Source organism: Camelus bactrianus, chromosome 11 (assembly GCF_048773025.1).
Source record: "Camelus bactrianus isolate YW-2024 breed Bactrian camel chromosome 11, ASM4877302v1, whole genome shotgun sequence".
In the NCBI taxonomy this organism is placed as follows: domain Eukaryota; kingdom Metazoa; phylum Chordata; class Mammalia; order Artiodactyla; family Camelidae; genus Camelus; species Camelus bactrianus.
Genome location: NC_133549.1, coordinates 12,784,727 through 12,807,941, shown reverse-complemented (window position 1 = coordinate 12,807,941; position 23,215 = coordinate 12,784,727). Strand labels below are relative to the sequence as shown.

Here is a 23,215-nt window from a genome sequence, read left to right as displayed (position 1 = left end):
AGCACCCCAGGTGCACCACATCGCTTTCCTTCCTTGACATGTTACCTCAGCTTCCTTCCATAGTCAGATGTCAGCAATTCCAAACTGAAGTCACTTACAATAAACTGAAGAACACTGATTCTATTTGGCTATTCCTAGTTATAAGGCACGTGGGTGATAAGGATAATAGTTTAATCTGACAATTAAAGACCACATTTTCTAGACTTGCGGGCCATAAATTATAGATTTTTATATTTATTACACTGATCTTCTGGCCGATGACAATGAAGAATCAGGCTCTAACAAAAACCAATATACTATGACAATTTCCCTATAGATGGAAATTAAGTGTCCTAAGAAAGGAGTACTTTTTTTTCTAATTCACAGTAATAACACCGTAACAGCAAAGACAATTATCTCTAACATTTGAAAGGTCTTCCTGCCTGTCAGGCAGAGTTCTAAGTGCTTTAGATATTTATTTATTTATACACACACACACACACAAATTTATCAGATCCTCATAACAACCATTGAGGTAGAACATTTCAGCGTGTTTATGAGCTGCACAAATCACCACTAACTTACAGGAGCAAGAATTCTCTCTCAGGAAGCAACCCCACATCTGTTCAAAGCCTCAAACAAGTACACACCTGAGTACCAAATTTCCTGCATCCATAAAATATGGAAGAGATGACGTGGGGCCTAAAACACACTTGAAGTTAGAAATTACCCAAAGCTTGTTTCTTCTATAATAAAATCTGCTAAAAATTTAAGTAGGGTTACATCCCAGGGGTAAGTAAGTTATGAGATGCATCCTGAAGTAATTAAATGCATTATTCAATTAATTACATTATTTACAGGTTTTCATCAGAATACTACCATGTGTCTGTCAAAGACAAGGACTTTGATTTTGACATGATGCTAAATGTTCTTCTAAACAGTAAGTTCAGCTGTTTCTTCCATCTACTCCCAGAACATGAAAACTTTTTATGTTATGATATTTAAGCACACATACTCCTTTCTATCTGCTTTGGCAGGAGGACAAAAGCATGATTTAGCTGAAAACTGTACCAAAATGCTCAAAAAAGAGCACTTTATACATACTTAATGCAGAGTTTTACTATACAGATAATTTGTGCAGACTCTGATTCTCAATGGTATTATTTCAACAAAAGCTATGAAAAAAGGAACATTAAAAACTTTGGAATAACAGCAACAAAACACTAATAAAATACAATCAGTAAATGTTATTTTTTAAATACCTTGGGCAATAGAAGTCAGCTCATCAATGAAGTCAATGGCCTACAGTGGTGTCAAAATCCTATAAAAGTCTTAAAATGTTAAACAACCTTCCTCTTTGGGGAAAAAAGAGTGTAACAGTGGTAAAGCTTAGAAATACATTTTCTTTACATGAGATACCAAGAAACTCATATCTAACATTAATCAAGAAAAAAGCTAGGGTAGAATTCTAATGACATTAACAGCAGATTAAAAGACGTATAATTTTGAAGGACCATATCACTACCCATATCAAAGAAGGGACCTATTCCACATTGGGACTAATCTTTAAGGACAATAAACCAAGAGGTTAATAAACACAGTTTTTCAAAAATCTGGCTTCTTTATTGGTTTAAAGAACTCTATTCACCAATTCGACAGTATGAATCAAAATTTAAGTTTAAAATATATATACTATTTTGTAAGAAAATTTATTTATTTTACAGAAGCATAGTGAGGTATATTCAGGGATGAAATGCCACTATATATATCATTTAATTTAAAATGCTTAAGCAAAGAATTAAAAAAATGAAGCAAATATGGCAAAACACTAACAACATAACACGTATACAGAGATGCTTTTTGTATTAGTCTATTTTTCTGTACGTCTGAAACTTTTTATAGTAAGGACCGAAAAAATACACTCACCCTCCTTAAATCTGTTCTACTTCTAGGAATTAACCCCACAAATATAGCTCTGGCCACTTAACGGCCTAGAAACAATGACCAACCCAGCAGCAGTGAGCACCTTAGAGCTCAGACTGAGGCCTCAAATACTCTCTGCCACTTTAAAAGGAAAAAATAAATCAGGCTCTTGGAGAAATGGCTGATCGTGGTATGGGGCAAAAAATGTGTAAGATGAACCTGCACATTTGATGGTTTCCTTAACCTATAAGGAATAAGGAAGGTATCAAAAAAACTACTGGGGGTGGGGCATAGCGCGTGCTCAGCACGCACAAGGCCCTGGGTTCAATCCTCAGTACCTCCATTTAAAAAATAAATAAATAAACTTAATTACCTCCAACCACCCCCCACAAAAAAAGAAAAAACTAAACTAATTAAGGAAAAATAAAAAGAGTCAAAAATAAAAGAAAACCTACTGGGTCACACCAAAAGTACCGAGGGGCCAACGTGAAAGGGCTCCGGCACGCCAGAGATGGGACAACTTGAGCGTCGGTAAGAAGAGCAGCAATGGACGGAAACACATCAAATTTGTTTAAACCCACAACTTAATAAAGATTCTTTTTAAATTCACTCGTCTCCTAGTCAATCAATTCATGATGAAGACTGATAAAAGGAAAGAATCAAGCATTTACCCTGCCTTTCAGTCACCCAATTATTTTGGAAAGCAAGTAATTAACACGGGGAAGTTTTCCATGATATAATCTGCGCAGCTACACGTCTCCTCCGCCAGAAGTATAATGATACAAGAAAGTTATCAGAATGTCACCACTTTACAAGCCCAAAGGAGAGAATGGATGTAAGCCATCCACACCAGCAGCTGCTACCACAGCAGAAAGAGATGCAACCAGACAGCACGTGCTTCCTGAGAAATTTCACCAGACCAGCAACACAACTTTTTCAACAAATAAGTTGTAAGGAAAGAAAAAACAAAATACACATATGATGTAAATGAATGGCTGAGTCACTTTGCTGTACACCTGAAACTAACACTGTAAATCAACTACACTTCAATAAAAACATTAAAAAAAAAACCAGCTTGAGCAGGGTTAATTGAGAGAACACCAAAGCAGTGAGTGAAGAAACAGCCACAGCTGGACCAGCCGCTTTCATCACGAGCCCTTCCGGGCTACATTTTCACATGTTCATGCATTAGTTTAATAAACACTAAAAAAATAAAAAGACGACACCGCAGCAAGGCTTCAGGAATGTCCCAGAAGTTTCCCTCCCGACCCCCGCCCCACCGCGCAGCACACCCTGCCCTCTTGGCTGGGGCTTGGTGGGCCTTGGGGTGTCGAGGGGACGCTTTCTTGGGCTGCAGTGGATTCGCAGGGTTTCGCAGTTTGACAGGTGGCCGGCTCGGTGGCCCCCGCCCCCAGCATCAGGACCACGCAGGGCTGCGCAGAGGGCCGAGTCCCGGCCCTGAGGGTCGGTCAGGGAGCTCTCTGCTCTCTGCGGTCAGGTGTTCACACCCGGGTGAAGGGAGGGGTTGAGGGGCCGACTGGAGGTCAGGTGGCAGCGAGGGGCTAGAGGAACTAGGGCCCCCAGGCCCCCATCCGGGGCTACCTGCTACCACCCTGCGCCGAACGCGGCCCAAAGGCTCCGAGGGGTCTTCCCAGTCTTCCTTACTCTGCCCGGGCCCCCTGCACAGCCCGGTCCACCCGGCCTCCTCCTCCCCACCTGCCCGCACTGAAGCTGGGCTCTCCACGGAAGAGAAGGCCAAGCCGTCTCCACCTCCCAGCTGCGGACAACTCACAGATTTTCCTCAGCCTGTTTCACCGGCCAGCAGAACAAAACCATTTCCCCCCAGGAAAGGGGCCTGGCTGGGCAGGCGGGGAGCCCTCAGTCCGGTGGTCGCTCTCATTCCAAGGGCCCAGGTGCCTCCTGCTTCTTCCTCTAAACTATGGAGCCACCATTTGTCAAATGTTGGGGTTCTGTGACTTTAGCAGGTGATGGACCAGAGCAAAGGAGTGAAGCTCTTTTATGCAGCTTTTACTGTTCCCCCAAACGACAGCCAGGGCAGGGCCGCCCAGAGATCTGACCTGGAGTCTTCGTATACTGGTGGGAGCCACGGCCTTGGACTTCCAGGGACTCGATGCTAACAGGGTTCACACAGGCCTGCTGGCAGGCGCCCCAGAGCAGGGAGAGTTCTGGGAAGGAACCCGGGCAGATCCGGCAGAGGGGCTTCAGCAAACAGCCCCGCCTACTCTCGAGATTTAGCCCAGAAACTTCGCGAGAGTTCCCAGCCCTATGACCACCTGTTGAGTGTTGGGAATCTCCTGGTAGGTCTGCCCCGTGCAGCCCTAAAGCAGATAAAATGCAGGGCCCAGAAATTGCCAGCACAACAGCACACAACCCCCGCTGCCCAGGTCACTCAACCTCTGAACTGACACCTCCCTGAGCACTGTTAGCCCCTCGCAGCTCAGAATGTGCCCTCATTTTGTGGTTCTTCTGCACTTCACTCCACACAGGGGTTAAGGGTCAGAGCACCTGGGGTTAAGGCCTACCCTATCAACTCCTAACTAGGTGACATCAGGTCTACTTAACCTTTCTGCGCCTCAGTTCCCTCATCCAGAAAACAGGGATTATGCTGTCTACTCCACTGGATGTAAGATCGTTCAGCCATTCAACAAACATACTGAGCACCTACTAGGCACTTGTAGAGCTAGGCGCCACCATTCCCGGTGCTCAGGGTACACCAGGAACTGGTCTAAGTGTTTTTAATCCTTTAACTCATTTAGTTGTCACAACAACCCTATAACAACATGCAGTGAAATAACCACAGGAGTAATTACTAAATATGTTCAATTTCTCTGCATCTTCATACCAATCCCAACAGATGATCTCTAATAGAAATCCAAAAGTAGGACCAATTGAGGTCGAGTAATGGAGAGAATGTCCCAGTGATATAAGTAATAAAGACACACAGTAGTTTTCTCTTTGCAGAATTATAATTTTCAGGGAAAAAACATTGCCTGATAACATATGAAGAAAGCATACAACCCCCAGTCAATGAAAATACTATATACCACTTCATATCTGCTGAACTACCATTAAATAGCTTCCACTTAAATTACTGTATTTGTGATGTGCCACTGCAATCTGCTTTTAGGAATTGGGACGTATTCCCCCCACCTGCTGGGAGTCCCGGCTTTGGCAGATAGCATTCAGCTGTGGGCCTTCTTTTAGAATTGCCTCCACTGAAAAAGGCTTGGACTTCCAGGGCACGCCTCCCTCCTAGGGTAACCAGAACCCAAAGACAGATCATCACAGAGGTACCAATGCCCAGCCCCCCACCTCAACGAGGAAAGACTGAAGGCCATCCCATCTTCAGAGTCCCCACTGCGGTGTCAGCTGAAACCTTTATGGAGACGACTTCACTGCACAGCTTGTACCCCTCATCCAGCCCAATCCAGCCCCCTCCCCTTCCATTAGCATCAATCCTAAGAGTACTCCCAAATAAACTTTTTGAACCCTAATAAACTTTTTGAATCTCCGTCTCAGTCGGCTTCCCCGAGAACTAGGGTATTAGAAATTTTCCAAGAATTGGACATTGAACCAATACTTTGAGATTGCTACTTGGCAATATATACCGAGAATCTTGAAATATTCATTTTCTCAAGAAGCAATAGAAAAGAGAAGGCATGGCCTCTAAAGCATTCAAATCCCAGCTCTGCCAGAAGGAAGCTTTGAGATCTGAGTCTTGGTCTCTTCATCAATAAAAATGGGACTAACAATACCTGTATTTTAGAGTTGCTATTATAATTTGTGAGTTGTAACAATGTTCTCCTTCCAAGTGGAGTGCATATGTAGAAGCACCTGGTACACAATGATTGCTTAATTAGCAATTAAGTTTGGATCATCAGCTGACTTTAGGATTAAATGTTACTGGTGGGGGAGGGTATAGCTCAAATGGTAGAGCTCATGCTTAGCATGCACGAGGTCTTGGGTTCAACCCCCAGTGCCTCCTCTAAAAATAAGTAAACCTAATTACCTCCTCCCTCCACCAAAAAAAAAGATTAAATGTTACTTTCTTGAGTACTAAGAACTGGTCCTTTGAATCTGTTTTTCTCACTCTGCCTTGTACATATAGGTTCTCAATATCATTTAACTTTTTTTTGCTGAATTTTTAAAAATTGTGGTAAACAAAAGTAACATAAAATTGACCATTAAAGAAAAAAGTTAAATGTTACTTTCTCTTCCAATTTACCAATAATCCAAGTCAAACAAGGGAAGAAACCCTCTCCACACTAAGCATCCGGGTAAAGCGTAGGTCCATGAAGGCAGAGTCTGTATCTGGCCAGTTCAGTGATTCTCAACCCTTAGTGAACTTAGCAAAATACCCTGCACGGCTTCTTAAAACACAGCCTGCTGGGCCCCACGGAGCCAGAACACATCCAGAGTTTCGGACTCAGTAGTTCTGGGGTGAGGCCCAAGAATGTGCATTGCTTACAGGTAACCAAGTGAGATTGATTCTGGTCAGGGACCACACTTTGAAATTCCCTCTTGTATAAGTTTATCATGTAATCTACCTGTACTAATTCAGGCCAGTTCCTAATACAGGGAAGATACTTAAATATTTCTTAATTGACTAAGATGTATAAATAAGTCTACAATACTGTTATTTACAAAAGTAAAACAAAATGAAATTAATGTCTAAAAAGGGGGCATGATTAAACAAACTATGTACTGCACTAAATGTGACCATTAAGAAACACAAGTAAAATCATCAACAAAATGAAAAGGCAGCCTACCAGATGGGAGAAGGTATTTGCAAATCCTGCATCTGATAAGGGGTTAATATCCAAAATATATTAAAAAATTCATACAACTCAAGAGCAAAGAAACAAACAATCTGATTTAAAATTGGGCAGAGTCTCTGAATAGACATTTTTCCAAAGACAGACAGATGGCCAATGGGTGCATGAAAAGACGCCCCATATCAATAATCACCAGGTAAATGCAAATCAAAAGCACAGTGAGCTATCGCCTCACACCTGTCAGAAATGCTGTTATCAAAAAAACAAAGAGATAACAGATGATGGCAAGGCTACGGAGACAAGGGAAACCCCGGGCACTGTTGGTGGGAATGTAAACTGGTGCAGCCACTATGGAAAACAGTATAGGGGTTCCTCAAAAAATTAAAATAGAAGTACCATAGGGCCCAGAATTACACTTCTGAGTACTTATCCAAAGGAAACAAAAACACTACTCAAAAAGGTATCTACACCCCCATGTTTATTGCAGCATTATTCACAGTAGCCAAGACATGGAAGCAACCTAAGTGTCCACTGATGGATGAAGAGATGAACAAGATGTAGTGTGTGTGTGTATGTGTGTAGTGTGTGTATATATAGTGTGTGTATACACACACACACGTAATGGAATATCATTCAGCCAAAAAGGAAGGAAATCTTGCCACTTGAGACAACATGGATGGACTCTGAGAGCATTATGCTGAATGAAATAAGGCAGACAGAGAAGGACAAATACCTATGATCTCACTTCCATGTGGAATGTAAAAAAAAAAAAAAAAAAGGAAGGAAGGAAGGAAAGAAAGAAAGAATATATAGATACAGAGAACAGATGAGGTGGGTGGTGCCAGAGGTGGAGGATGCGGGGAGGCTAAAACGAGTGAAAGGGATGAAAAGACAACAAGCCTCCAGTTATGAAATAACTAAGTCCTGGGGGTGCAGCATACAGCGTGGTGACTGCAGTCAGTAACAGCGTATTGTATATTTGAAAATGACTAAGACAGCAGATCTTAAAATCCTCATCATGAGAAAAAATGTGTAACTGTGTGGTGAGGGATGTTAAGTAGACTTACTGTGGTGATCAGTTTGCAAAATATGTAAATACTGAATCATTATGCATATCCAAAACTAATATATGTAAACTGTATCTCAATAAAGAAGAAATACATGTAAAATAATGTTATAGCAACACAGATAAATATATAACAAATCATAAGTGAAAAAAGGTAACACAAAATTGTATGTATAGCAATTTAAACTACATTAAATACATAGACACATGGATTAATGACAAGGGAAATTTCCAAAAAATCACTCCATTCTTGAGCTTAGGTTTATGGGAATTCAGTATTTTTGGTTATTGTTCAAAGGTTATTCAGAAGATATTTTAAGGTTGACCTAATACAAAATAGCAATACTAAACAATTAGATAAGCAGATAATCAAATAAATGCATATATACCGCAGGATATTGTCACCAAAAGAACACTGTCTATCAGAGGCATATATAACTTGGTTGTTAGTTTCCGCAAAACTGGTGTTATAAAGCACTGCTGAGGAGCCGACCCAGAAACAACCAGAAAGTAAATACACACACACACACACACACACACACACACACACACACACACGGCATCTTAAATTACCTGCCACCGGAGGGACAACGCCAGAGAAACGCACTGTTGCATGTTCTCCATTAACTTCAACTCTCCGACCAATGACATCTGATGTCAAAGTGTCAGTCATTGTCATACAGCCAGAATCCAAAGTGTGAGGAGACCTAGGAAGAAAATATAACATTGACAAGAACTTAGTAAAATTCTCTAAAAAAAAAATGTATTTTAACTTCAAGTAGATATTCATGAAGTCTGCCCAACGCTTCTGCCCAACTTAGTCTTTGTATTTGGTGCAGAGAAGAATCTAAAGGTTTATGCACCGCACACTCATACTTTGATTTTACTTCACCGTCTAACTACATTTTGATAATCTAATGCAGTTTTTAAAACCTTGCTTAACTCCAGTGAGCTCACATCACACGGCTGTGTATTCTACCATTTACTGAAGGGGGTGGGAAGGAGAGGAAAATAGGAGATGATGGGGATAAAGGAGCCAGAGAACAGGGAAAGGAAACAGGTGACATGGGCACTGTTCTCCCCCCAGGAAGGAGAAACACACAGACCCACAGACATAGGAAGGAGCACAGATAATGAAAAAGCTCAGACCCCTAAAAATAAGGAGAAGCTCTTAAAAGGAGCCCAGGAGAAAAGTACCATCTCTCTAGGAATGAAAATGAGACAGAATTCCTGCTGCAACAAGTGGGATCCTTCAACACATGAAAAAAAAGAGATGGGGAAACACAAGGAGATTAAGAGAAATTTAAGAGAAGTGGGGTGGGTATATAGCTCAGTGGTAGAGCACACGTGCTTAGCATGCACGAGGACCTGGGTTCAATCCCCAATCCCTCCATGAAAAAAATAAATAGATAAACCTAATTACCTCCCCCCCTAAAAATAATTATAAAATTTTTTGAAATTAAAAAGAAATTTAAGAGAGACAGCAATCAACTTCAATGTACAGACTTTATTTGGAACCTAAAAATTTTTTTAAACTGTAAATACTTTTTAAAATAAACTATGAGAAAGTTGAACATTTGAATGCTGACTAGATAGCTGGTGATATTTAAAGAATAACCTTTCAAAAAGGCTAACAATCTGTTTCGGAAAAAAGGGAAGAATAATTGTTAACTTTTTAGCTGTGACAATGGTATAGTGCTTATGACTCTTTAAAAGCCTTTATCTTTTAGAAATACACATTATTTATTTACAAATTTTTTAAAACTGTATTTTAGATGTATCCCACCACCGGGAATGTAAACAACACACCAAAAGAAAGTAAAAGGCAGAGTAGCCAGCGAGGGAAACACTGCTGGAAAGCAGGTGGAAACAATGAGAGCCTAGGCCAAGGCGCTGGCCTCCACCCATTCATCCAACACATGCTAAGTGCTGACGACACGCGAGCTACTGTGCTGGACAGGGCACCACAGCTGACCGCGCATGTGTGACTCCTGTCTCAGAAGCTTACAGGCCATCAGAGCTGAGAGAAGGGTGTGCATTTCAGGGAAAGTTAAGAGCTGGAACAGGGTCTGGTGATTAAATGGATAGAATAGGTAAAATCGAGGACTGGGAAGACTCAATGTTTTGTCTAGGGTAGATGGTGGTGCCAGACACCAAAACAGATAATACAACAGGAGGTTCAAGTTTGGGAGGAAAGAGTTCGTTGGAGGTGTCCATAGAACGTCATGATGGACGGGGTCTCCAGTTTAGAGGACATGTTTTCACTAGAAATGTGTATTTGGGAGTCATCGGCACAATTTATAACTGACGCCAATGACAGTGGATGAGATGGAAAGTGGATTAGATGGAAAGAAAGAGGATCAGTGACAGAACCATGGGGAAATAAAGTACTTAAACAGGAGAGGGAAGAAATCCCTAAAGGGTCAGAGGAGGGAAAGCCAGAAAGGGTAAGAGAAAACCAGATTCCTGGTGTCGGCATCCGACTGCAGTAGGAATAATGGAGCAACCGTATCGGACCATGTGAGCCTAGAGCTTAAAAACTTTGTGTTCCTTCTGCTGACACAAATACGGTTTTCAACTAGCCCCTCATTTTCGTCTAAATGAAACTTAGTTGCTAAAAAGTTAGCAATGTTGCAGTGCAAGGATTCTGAAAAGACCACAAGTTACAGGTATACTGAAAAAATACTTTGCTATTTTAATAATATTATCATATAATAGGTGCACAATATAAGAAAAACATACACCGCTAATTGCACCTTTTGGGATTCAAAACACATTTTTCATTACTCATAAACCCTAACTGGATAGCTGAGGTCTCTAACATTATTACTTCTCTGCCTTTATGTTATGCTTTTTAAAGAAACAGTAGACATTTCCTCTATTACTGTAGTTGTCTGTGTCACATCTGACCTGCTCTCCCCATAAAACAGAATATTCTGAGCACTGCCATCTCTTATCAAATTTCAGTATTGGTTTTTCTCAGTCAGTTTCTCTACTTTCTCATAAAAATTTTTTTCCAAAAAAAATTTTCCCCAATTCTTATGAGAAGACCCCTGTTTCAAAATGGGGCTGAATTTTGATGGTTTAAATATGGGAGGATAGGGCAGTCAGGAAGGGGCCAAAATCTAGATCTAAACTTGCCTGGTAGGATTGAAAAGCAAAAGGGAAAGCATCCCAGAACCTCAGCTTGGTGGGAAAAGTCAAGACAGTTCTGGTAACTGGAGGACAGAATGAACAAGAAGGGAGGACAGGTGTGGGGAAGCCATGTTCCCATGGAGGAAGCTCAGACACACATGGTCAGCAGCTGAGACATCTGGTCTACAGGTAGGGCCCTACTCACAAGCCTGTGTTCAGATGCGAAGTTCTAGTCCCCGAGGAGAGAACTAGTAAGATCGCTGCAGAACTCTGCTCCCACGAGACATTAGAGCAGGAGGCCGAGTCTTGGTTCCATGAACTGGAGTTCAGGGGGGTTTCCAAACCCAGAAACTCACAACCAGCCCTACAGTCAGGCTGCAGCTCTGGCTGGGGCTCAGCCTAAGGGCCCCGCCTCGCAGAGAGGCTAAGAGTGACAACGGCCTGGTGAGGAGACGGGGCAGTGGTCAACTGGTGAGAAACCAAGTGGCATAACAGCAAAGTGCGGAGAGAAGACATCAGGGAGCCATCCTCACTCTCCTTGAATGCATACAAGCAGTTCATGGATTATCAAGTTCCTTCACGTGCTTGGTCCCCTTCCACCTCTAGTAACAATTCCCACACCCACCTGTAAGTCGTGCCCACAGGACCTGAGACCATTAGGTACACGGGGTCTAAGGTCAGTAATTATTGGCTGCGTATCATGCCACTACTTCTGACGACCCTGTCTAGTCTCTTGATTCTTCTAATAATTGTTTTTTGATACTGTGATCTTCTGGGAGGTTCTGGAGACCGAGGCCTTGGTTCCCTCTCCCTCTGGCTGGTCACCCAGTAATTCCCTGTCATTAGACCCACTTGACGTCCATGATGGGTGCATCCTAGACCTCCACGGTCTGTTGCTAACACCCCCGCCTTGATCACCCCAACCCAAGCCCTCCCCCGTGTCAGTGTCCAGTCAGACTGTCCAAAGCCAGTGCGCCCAGCTAGTTAGACTTTCCCTAGTTGCCTGCACTGGGCCTTCTCCCAGTCACTGCACTGGGCCTTGGTTAGGTTCTTCTGGGGCCAGCCAAGCCTTTTACTTTAAGTATACAGGCTCACTAATTAATGAAGATGGCCCACTTAATTTTCAGGTGACCCCACTAGTTAGATAATAGTTCTTTAAAGAGATGAAACATGCCACCCGATCATTTCTACCCACTGACTTTAACACTGCCCTCTTCAGCTACAGAGAATCAAACTAGTCCCCTTCCCAGCTGACACTGACATATTTGAAGGCCACCATTATGTTACTGTTTCTCCTCTCTCCGCTTCCTGTCCCCATCTCCTAAAACTCTTTCCCTGGATAAACCATCCTCATGTGAATTCCAAGTTCTCCTTAACAATTCATTTACCGATTCTTTTCTTAAAATACAACACCTAAAACTGAAAACCACATTCCAAATGTGACTTGACCTGTGTGTGGGTTCAATGGTCTGAAAATCACTCATCTAATAAGGTAGCCTAATATTACATTCACTTTCCCCCTTTTCATGGGAACGACTGTTGCTTGCTATTAAGACCGCAATGAAATAAACTCTGTAGCCATTTTTGAGTTACCATCACTTCCCGACCATAAAACTGAAATGTTAAAATTTCACTATAATTACATTACCCTAAAAAACAGTTTACAATAGTTTTAAATACTCTCTCAATTTTCATTAACATGTAAATAAATTTTTAATATAACACAAAGACATATAATTTCTATTCTACTTATTTTAACATTCTGTAAACATTTTTCTATAGAGCCACAAGGTCATCATATTAATCACTTTAATCTTGACATGTAGATACCACAATTTACTTAATCACTTCTCTACTGTTATACGTTTTCATTGTTTACTATCCCAAAGAAAACAGCTAAAAACATCTTTCATTTTTAAATTATTGGTATCCTTTGAAGTATTTCCTTGGGACAAATTCTTGAGACAATTATTCAAAATAAATAAATATGTTTAAGATTCGGAAAGCCATGGCCAAAATGTCCATCAAAAAAAAAGTTAATTATTGGCACTGGCACCAAGAGAAAACCTACTTGTTTACGTATTTCTACAAAGTCTTAGGAGTTCTCATCCAGAGCTTTCCATCAGGTCTTCTCTATCCTGTACTTGAATAAACAATTTTTGAGGTGGAAGTTAATAAATGATAATATTATTATAAATGTAGGACTTTACATTTATCTATATTAAACATTCAATAATCCAACATATTAACCATCTCTCCCAGCATTGTCCTGGGCAATTTTTATAAAAACAAAGACAAAAAAAGAATATAAGGGGGGAAGGTATAGCTCAAGTGGTAGAGTGCATGCTAAGCATGCACGAGGTCCTGGGTTCAATCCCCAGTACCTCCTCTAAGTGTAAATAAACCTAATTACCTCCCCCATCAGAAAAAAAAAAAAAAAAAAAAAAACAAACCCAAAAACCAAAAAAAAAAACAATGTAAGACACTGACCAAAGACAGAAACCCACGGGTAAAACTTTATAGTTACAAGCCTTTCTATTATCCAACTCACATTGAAGAGTGTCATGAACTTTATCAATCAAATGTTTCACTGAAATCAAAATACACAGTCAGCCCAGGGATGATACACTCTTAATCAGGCAGAGGAGGGAAGAGGTAAGGGACGGAATACTTTCACTTATTAGCTTAGACACCTCTGAGTTGTTGAGTTTTGGGAACAAGTAATTGTTATTTTTTTCTATTAATAACAATGAGGAGAAAAAGAATGATTTTGAAAAGCGGGAGGAATAACACACTGTTCTCATCAAACTCCCAGCTTGCCCGCCAGTCACTCAGTAGCTGTCTGGGTCATCAGCTCAACTGTCCAGGTATCACAGTCCTTGTGTTCCAGTAACCCCACATTTCACTTCAGTAGGGCCCCAAAGCACAAGCGCAACGACGCTGGCAGTTCGGATGCCAGAAAGCAGCCACAACGTGCTTCCTTTAAATGAAAAGGTGACAGTGCTCCATGTAATAAGGAAAAAAAATCACATGCTGAAGTCGCTAAGATCTACATTAAGAACAAACCTATCCATGAACTTGTGAAGAAGGAAAAAGAAATTTAAGCTGTCATACCTCGAACTGCAAAAGTTATGGCCATGTGCATGATCAGGGCTTAAGCGGAAAAGGCATTAAATTTGTACAATAAAATATTTTGAGAGAAACCACATTCACATAATTTTTATTATTTTATATGACTATAATTGTTCTATTTTATTATTATTGCTATTAATCTCTTACTGTATCTAATCTATAAATTAAAATTTATGAATTATATATTTTATAATTTATAAATTTATATTTGTATTTAATTTTATAATTTATAAATTTAATTTATACGTTTTAGGAAAAATGGAGTATAATTAGGGCTTGGTACTATCTGCAGTTTTAGGGATCCCCCTGGGGGTCTTGGAACATATCCCCCACAGATAAGGAGGGCTCCTATGTTCTTCTTTTTTTGTTTAAAAATGTTGAGGATTTAAAGTTAAAAGATATATATTACTCTACCCAATGTATTCTTATACTACTTTCTAGTCTAAATCAACCCTAAAAGCTTTTTTCTTGTCTTCACATATTTTCATAAGTTGATTTTGAGGTTCAACGTTACTGATATTTGGGGGGGGGGTAATTTATTCATTTTATTTATTTTTAGAGGAGGTACCAGGGATTCAACCCAGGAGCCTGTGCACGCGAAGCACGTGCTCTACGTCTTGAGGTATACCCTCCCCAATTGATATTTTTCTTAAGAGGTCTTTTCAAGGGTCTAAAAGTCACTGGTTTAAGACTCTTTTTCCATTTTAGTAATCCCTTTGCATTTTTCTATGCATATCTTTTCCACCTAATTTTGGAATAGATGACACTTAAAAGTACAAAAAGGAATACACTGAAAGTTCCCCTTCCACTCCTGCCAGTCATCGTCCCTCCCGCTGGCAACAGCCTCACTCGTATCTTAAGTGTATTTCCATACATACTTCATGCAGATATAAGCAAATATATGCTTCTTTTCTTTCTTTACACAAATGATCGCATACTGTATAAGTGTTTCTATTCTTTACACTTTCATTCAATAGTAGGTCCTAGAGATTTATCCACAGCCATGTCAGGGGCTTTCAGATTTTTTATGGCTGCACAGTATTTGTATAGATATGACAATTTATTATCTAGTCCCCAAACTGATGGACATTTAGGTTACTCCCAAGTTTCTGTTACTGCAAATAATACTGCAAGGATTAACCCTGCACATTTATCTTTCAAACTTGTGCAAAAATATCTGTAGGAAACATTCTCAAAATGGGCATTGCCAAGTCAAAGGGTATGTGCATTTTTATTTTGAGAAGTAATGACAAATGTCCCTTTTTGGTGGCTGTACCAATTTACAATCACTTCAGCAGTGTCTAAGCCCCTGTTTCATCACAACTTCGCCCTTCACAGAATGTTAACAAACTTTTGGTTACCTATCAGTCTGATACATTAAATACGTATTTTATTTGCCTTTCCTTTCACAAGGGAAGCTGAGCATTTATTGATCCATTCATTTGGATCTCCTTTTCTGTGATCCACCAGTTCACAATCTTTTGTCCATTTCCCATGGGTTTATTGGTTTATTTCTTAGTTTTTAAATCTAAATTGTTTCCTATATGGTCTTAATGATGAGATAACTACATAATTCCCCAAATAAAACATTCTGAAAAGAATTAAAAGGAGGGACTCAAGCAGGTATTTGCACTCATGCTCACAGCAGTATTATTCACAACAGCCAAGGGGCGGAAACAACTCCAGTGTCCATTGAAGGATGAACGGATAAACAAAATGTGGTCTATCCATACAATGGATTATTCAGCCTTAAAAATGAAGGAAATTCTGCCACATCATACAGGAATGAATCTCAAAAACATTACGCTAAGTGAAATCAGCCAGCCACAAAAGACCAAATATTGTATGATTCTACTTAAGCGAGGTCCCTGGAGGAGTCAACTTAGCAGAGAAAGCAGGACGGTGGTCTGCCTGGGGGAGGGGGAGTGAGGATTTGTTTAACGGCAACGTTTTCAGTTTTGCAAAACGAAGGGAGTTCTGGAGACAGATGACGCCGATGGTTGAGCAGTAATACGAATACACTTAACACTACTAAACTGCACATTTAAAAATGGCTAAGATGGTAAGTTTTATATTATCTGTATTTTACTACAGTTAAAAAAAAATCTAAAATGTAATTCCCCAAAGTTCAGGTTTTATAGAACTCTGATTTGATTCAGTTGTAACTGGGACACTGAATCTTAAAGAGTATGGTTATTCTCCATTTTTCAAAATATACCTTCCTAATACCCAAGGAAGCAGTTTGATTATACACAACATTTTGTTTGTTTGGGAAAACTCTCAAAAACTGCAGTTTCTTCTCCCACAATATTTCAGGGTCTTCTCCTTTACCTGTTTCCTCCTTCCTGTTAATGAGATTTCAAACCAAAGGAATCTTTCCTCTCCTTTTGTTTCTTCCAAGGAACTTAAATGGTTAAAAAAAAAAAAAAACAGAATCAGGTCTTGTCCCTAGAAAGGAATGGGCCTCTAGTAGAATTTCAGATAGCTGACATCTTCCATCACAATGCTAACCTACTTTTGTGCCACTTTTATAATCTGTGTTAGGGGAGCAACCACCTTATTCTCCTCCTTCCCAAATGATGTATAGCATCATCTGAGGATCCTCCCACTTCTTGTTCCTTGCCCTTTATGCTTTCCACTCTAATGCCAATACTCTTGGCCCCAAACAAGTACACAGATCTTCCTGATACTCACTATTCATCTCCCAGGTTCTACACTGGATTGTTTAGAACAAAGATATGTATTTTCATTCAGATAATGAGTCCATCTGTCCCAGCAAGTTTCAGTGATATTCACAGTATTGCACGTATCTTCCTAGAAAGGACACTTGAGACCACAAGTTCAGTTACTGTGCTTTTGCTATAATATCTCTTCCTAAATCAAAACTGCTGGCTACTTCCTCCTCTCCTCTGGTTATATGTCACACTCTTTCTTCTCAACAGCATGCAGTTCAATGGTTCACAAGCAATTTTTCCCTCTTCATAAAATTTTAGCATCTATTCTCCTCAATTATGTTTTCTTTCTTTTCTAATTGTAGTCAGTTTACAATGTTGTGTCAATTTCTGGTGCACAGCATAATGTTTCATTCATTCATATACATACGTATGTCCTTTTTCATATTCTTTTTCATTACAGGTTATTACACGATATTGAACATAGTTCCCTGTGCTGTACAGTGTAAACTTGTTGTTTATCTACTTTATATATAGTAGTTAGTATCTGCAAATCTCATACTCCTAATTTATCCCTTCCCACCTCCCTTCTTCCCCTCTGGTAACCATAAATTTGCTTTCTACGTCTGTGAGTCTGTTCCTGTTTTGTAAATAAGTTCATTTGTGTCTTTTTTTTTTTTCTTCAGATTCTACTATTTTCCCCAATTCCTGAGAGGCACAATACTTTAGAATGAAGCTGACCATTACCTGGGAAGACAAGAAAGGAGGAGCTGGGCCAAGATCTGAATTACTACATATGTTTATTAGGAATGAAAGATGGGAGGGAATGTGTCTCAGCGGTTAAGCCATGACCACCAGAAATTCAGGCTGGAGGAAGGTCAAGGTTAACACCTGGCATCAGTGCATTCAAGAAGACAGAGGTGACTCTCCCCGAAAGTGGGGAGAGCTCTGCAGCAGACAGTCCAAGCGGACGTTCTCAGAAACTCAAAGGCTGCACCAAGGAACACTGGTCGAAGAAACATAACGGAAGTCATCAGACAGGGGACCAAGGACAACTAGCAAGAGCAAAGTGGGACGTCAGCCTCACCAGGAAGTTGGAGGGCCAGGCTGATCACCCACACAGAGCCTAAGCAAGGTGTTCTTCACCTGCGGTCTATGGACTCTCAACGTATCTTCTACCTGAAGATTTTCACTAAGTTCTAACTGAAATTTAGCACTTCCCTAAATTATAAAAATAGGGGAAAAAATCAGATGGATTAGCAGCAGCTGTGATCACAAGTATTTTATAGCATATTATAGCTGTTACAGACATCTTGAAATGAACTTTACATCCATCACCACTTCAAAATTACAGTAATTAGACCTGCCGCTGGATTTTGTTATTTAATATATTGATACTGAAACACATATACAATGTTTAAAGTAATTTCATAACTTTATTTCACATGAAGGGTTTCATTTGAAATCCCATGTTTTTCTGTACTTAAAAACCTTCTAAGGAGGAGTTCACTGGCCTCATCAGACTGCTAAAAGGGTCTTTATCCTAGATAAAGAATCAATTAAGAAGACCGGAGGACACGAGAGGAACTCAGTGGTGAGACTCCAGCGTCAACAACAAAGCATACTGTTGACAGTAAATGACAGCACTTGACAAAGTGCTTTCATTTTCCTTATCCTAATTGTACAATATTCATTCAAAATTTTAACATGTTCTCTAAAAATAACTAATTTTTTGAGTGGAAGAATCTTAACTAGAGAAAGGCACGCGAACCAAGAGCGGGAGCCCTACATCCTCTCCCCTTCTGGGAAGTGCACTTTCTTTGTCCAGTGGGCTTTCCCTCCCCCACTAGAGCAGAGGACATGTGTCCAGGGTGGCCGATGTGATGACTCTTCACCTCCATTTCCTTGTGGAGATCCTAACCCAAGCAGAGCCAATCTTTTAGGAAATAACGTCATAAAAAATTAATAAACACAAACTTCAATTAAACCGAGTCAAGGGACCAGAAGAGGGGACTCTCACACCCTGTGACCACAGCAGAGCCCAGCAGGAAGAAGAAAGACTCCTTTCCCTGCATGGCTGCAGCCAAGGGAAAACCACAGACACTGTTCATCTAGCCTCCCAACTTCCCTTTCTCGCTGTCAGAGCGCTCTCCTTCCCCACGGCCCACCAGCACCGCAGACCCCAAAGCGCAGTTCTCTGCTGATCCCAAATTAACCCATCCTGACTGGAGAAACAGCTGGCAGTACTTGTTCTCGGTCAACAAGAAGGACCCCTGAAGGGAGGAGTCATCTTTCTCCTTCCCAAAACCTGAAGACAAAAGGACCACTTAAACCTGGAGCAGCTGAGGGTCACGCCTGCCAGCACATGGAAGAAACCTGTCTGAAACTAAGGTCAAAGAGGAAAGCAGAGCTGATCCAGCTTTGTGCAAAGCCTTTTGCCAGCCCAGTTAAATGAACCACCAAATTCCTTCTTTTGTTTACATCAGTTTGAGCTGGCTTGCTTTCTCCTGCAACTGAAAAAATCCTGAAAAATAAATAAGAATTTAGGTCATGTTTGCTCCAATTTAATGTTCTAGGGACATTCCATGCAGCCAGTCTGCTGGAGAGAAAGCCCACCTCTCCCAGCAAATGCTGACCATGGGGCGCTGGATAACTTTACCCACATCTGAGGTTCCCCATCTGTAAAACGTGCATGAGATTAGGGCTGCCCCACAGAGCTGTCGTAAGCATTAAATGAGTTAGTGTGCAGCAGTGTTCAGCATCTAGTAAATACGTTAGCCATTAATATCATATATCAGATTCTATATTTAGATAAAGGAAAAAAATACCACACATCAAAAAAAAGTATCACAAGTTCAGAATAACAGTAGCTGATATGGGGAAGTTTAATCATGGTGAGTCTAGTGCCACCACAGGTACAGATTCAGTTACAATGTACCAATTGTTCAGCCACCAAGAGATCCAAACAGATGTCGGATGCACAACAGAAAAGGTGAGAACACTGGCACTTTGTGAATTCGTATCAGAAAAAAGTTCCTCAATATGGATTCTTTTCCCCAAGTGTATTTTCCTTAATCTTTCCTGATATTTGTTCAAGATTGTACCAAAACAACTGGCAGGAGGTCTGAAGACCCATTCACGCTGACACCTCTCCAGTAGGAAACGCGACATCAGTGGAAAATGCCCCGAACGGAGATGAGGAGCTCCAGACAGGACACTGACAGGCTGAGCCCTGACACCCGCTGACCCTTCCATCATGAAGCACATACGGAAGGAGAAGACATGCTCTTATAAGGAACTTACAGCTTAGTTAGCAGAGGTAACTAACAGCAAAAAATGAAGACCTAAAATTAGTAACGCAAGAAATCACATTCAGTGTTGACAACAACCAGGTGGGTTAAGAGTGAGGAAGGCTCCACGCGGAAAGCATGCCCTGGTTAAGCTGATAATCGAAGTGGGCAGCAGAAATGAAGAGAACGAGCTTCCCAGGTAGAGAAATGGAAGAGGGTTTCACTGACGGGTGGTTCATGTTGGGAGACTAAGAATCTGGGAATACTTTTGAACATGTAAGGGCAAAAATGTCATTTGCTTTTAAATTACCACTTAAAACATAACAACTCCCAAGTACTGAAGAGCCTAACTGGAAACAAATCCATCTGCTGTCCTTTTTCAAAAAGAGATTTAATTGGGGTAAAATACACATGCCATAAAATTTATCATCTTAACCATTTTTATGTGCACAATTCAGTGGCATTAGATACATTCACATTGGTGTGCAATCCATCACCGAAACTTTATTGTCTTACAAAACTGCAAAGTCTACACTCATTAAACAACTCCTCTCCCCAGCCTCTACCTTCAATCTCTATTAACTTGACTACTCTAAATACCTCATGGAAGTGGAATCACACGGTATTTGTCCCTTAGTGATCGGCTCTCCTCACTCAGGATCATGTCCCACTGTCCTTCCCTGCACTTCGCACCTAACATCAAAGTCTGTGTCCAAACGGTCCTACACCCTCCCAGCGTTTCCCCGCCTCAGAGTGAACTGTCTCATGTCATCCTCAGTAGCTCCTCCAAAAAGCTTCAGGCATATCTGAAGGGGCTGTGGACGTGTCTTCTGTCTAAAACACCAACGACTTAAACCCACAATTTTTATGTTAAAACTGTATGAAAGGGGGGGAGGGTATAGCTCAAGTGGCAGAGTGCATGCTTAGAATGCGTAAGGCCCTGCGTTCAATCCCCAGTGCCTCCTCTAAGAATAAGTAAATAAGTAAACCTAATTACTTCCCCCACCAAAAGAAAAAAAAACTATATGAAAGGAACTAATAAAATTAGTGAATCAATAAATTTGTGTCTTTTCTCTACATACTTTCAAATCCCACCAAATCTTCCCAAATCACTCCTCCACAAATTCATTCCAGCCTCCTAATAACCAGCAAACTGTTAAGCTCCCCCCTTTCTGGTGGCCCCTACCTACGTTCTGGGTGGTACTCATTTCACACTTAATAATGTCCACCATGTTGTTTTCTAATGGACTCGTCTGCACATTTCCCAGCAAAATGCTAAGGTAGGAAAAGTATCATATATATATATTTTTAAATAAACTTTAAAGTACTCAGTATACAATAAACATTCTATCAGATGTATGATAAATTTACTTTAATAAACCAAAAAGAAAAAAGAATCAAAACCACCAGAAAACAGTAACTACTAGTTTTACTGTTGAACACTTACATCTTATAAAAATAAGTACTGAGATGATCCAGGAAGCCTGTGGAAATCAGTGGCTTAGAGGTAAAAACAATATTGTTCTGCACGGGTAAGACTCTGATTAGATTCAGTTAAGTATGCACAGTGGAATTAAAAGTTAAAAGGAAAAGGTTAACCACTCTAAGAACAGAAATAAAGTATATGGAGTAACATATCTTCCAAATGAGTAGAAAGAAAAAAGTGAAAAGAGAAAACCAAACAAAACTTCAGTTCCAAGAAAAGGCAAGAAAAAAGAAAGAAAAAAACACAGAAAGTACAAAGTATAACATGGAAAAAAAAAAAAAAAAGGACAAATCCATTTATTCAACAATTATATTGTGGAGAGCCCATGAAAAGCCAGATACTGTTTGAGGCACTTCGGCTACAGCTGTAAACAAAACACAGAGAAACACCTGCCCTTGTTAAGCTTCTGCCCTGGTGGGGAAGCATCAATAAACCAGAGACATGAACACAGCACATGGCACACACGCCATATGGTGACAGGCACAAGGGCAAGGAGAAGGACGGAAATACAAGGGGAGGTCTCATTGAGAAGGTAATATTAAAAAAAAGGGGGGCGGGGAGGTAAGGTCATAAAGGGGAAGAACATTTAGGCAAAGGCACTGCAAGTGCAAATATCTTGAGGTTAGAGTGTGCCTGAGGCAACAAAGCAAAGGGGAGAGCAGCAAGCGATGAGATCAGAGGGAAAGCAAAGGCCCATCATACAGAACCTTGAGGGCCACTCCAAGGAATCTGGCTTTTATTTGCAGCAACATGGATGGGCCTGGAGGTCATCATTCCAAGTGAAGTAAGCCAGAAAGAGAAAGAAAATACCATATGATATCACTCATATGTGGAATCTAAGATAAAAGAAAAAAGAGGACACTAATGAACTCATCTACAAAACAGAAACAGACTCACAGACATAGTAAACAATCTTATGGTTACTGGGGGAAAGGGGGTGGGGAGGGATAAATTTGGGAGTTTGAGATTTACAAATGATAATCACTAGTTATAAAATATAAAAATAGATAAAAACAAATTTATTCTGTATAGCACAGGGAACTATATTCAGTATAACATTTAATGAAAAAGGATATGAAAACAAATAAATGTATGTTTATGTATGACTGGGACATCATGCTGTACACCAGAAATTGGCACATTGTAACTGACTATACTTCACTTAGAAGAAAAACAATGCTTTATTTTATGTGCATAGTTATTGTTGCTTACTGTGTATCTCCCTTATGTTAAAGTATAATTCTCCAAAGTTTACAAAATATGACTATCAGAGAAATATAAAATATAAGAAGAAAACATGCCCCCCCCAAAATCTAGCTTTTAATCTAAGTGAAATGGGTAGTCTTTGGTGGATGTTTTGAGAGGGAGATAATCTGATTTTTTTTCTTAAGGAGACTCACTCTAGATGCTGTGATAGACTTAAAAAAGAGAAAGCGGACTAGTTAGGTGGCTCCTGCAAAAATCCAGGTGAGAGATGACTGCAGTTTAGACAGTGAAAGTGGTGAGACAGGCTTGGGAGTCTGGATAGACTCTGAAGGCAGAGTTCTTAGAGGTGTGCGGTGTGCAAAAGATGCGTCAAGGATGACTGCGAAGGTTTTGGCCTGAACATATGTTTCAGGAATGACAGTGACTACGTATAATAAGCCTGCCAGTCAAAAGGCTAATTGTAAAAGCATTCAGAAAGCTTACAACTAAAATGATGCGAAGAGTTGAGACAATCTCAAAAGACAGTGGTC

The 23,215-nt window shown here is 40.4% G+C and overlaps 1 protein-coding gene across 9 annotated transcripts in view; it reads right to left on the bottom strand.

Moving 5' to 3' along the window:
* TBCE (tubulin folding cofactor E) overlaps positions 1 to 23,215 on the bottom strand; it is a 72,136-nt gene that overhangs the window by 48,177 nt on the left and 744 nt on the right. For 5 of the 9 annotated variants that reach the window (XR_012509953.1, XM_074373230.1, XM_074373232.1 and 2 more), the window contains exon 2: positions 8,338 to 8,471. Coding sequence is in view for 5 of the 9 variants with exons in the window: in XM_074373230.1 (XP_074229331.1) it covers positions 8,338 to 8,443 (106 nt within the window). In the remaining 4 variants the exon portion in view is untranslated. Of the gene's footprint in view, positions 1 to 8,337; positions 8,472 to 16,362; positions 16,436 to 23,215 lie in introns of those variants that run through there. The other 4 variants (XM_074373231.1, XM_074373235.1, XM_074373236.1 and 1 more) reach the window with 1 other exon arrangement.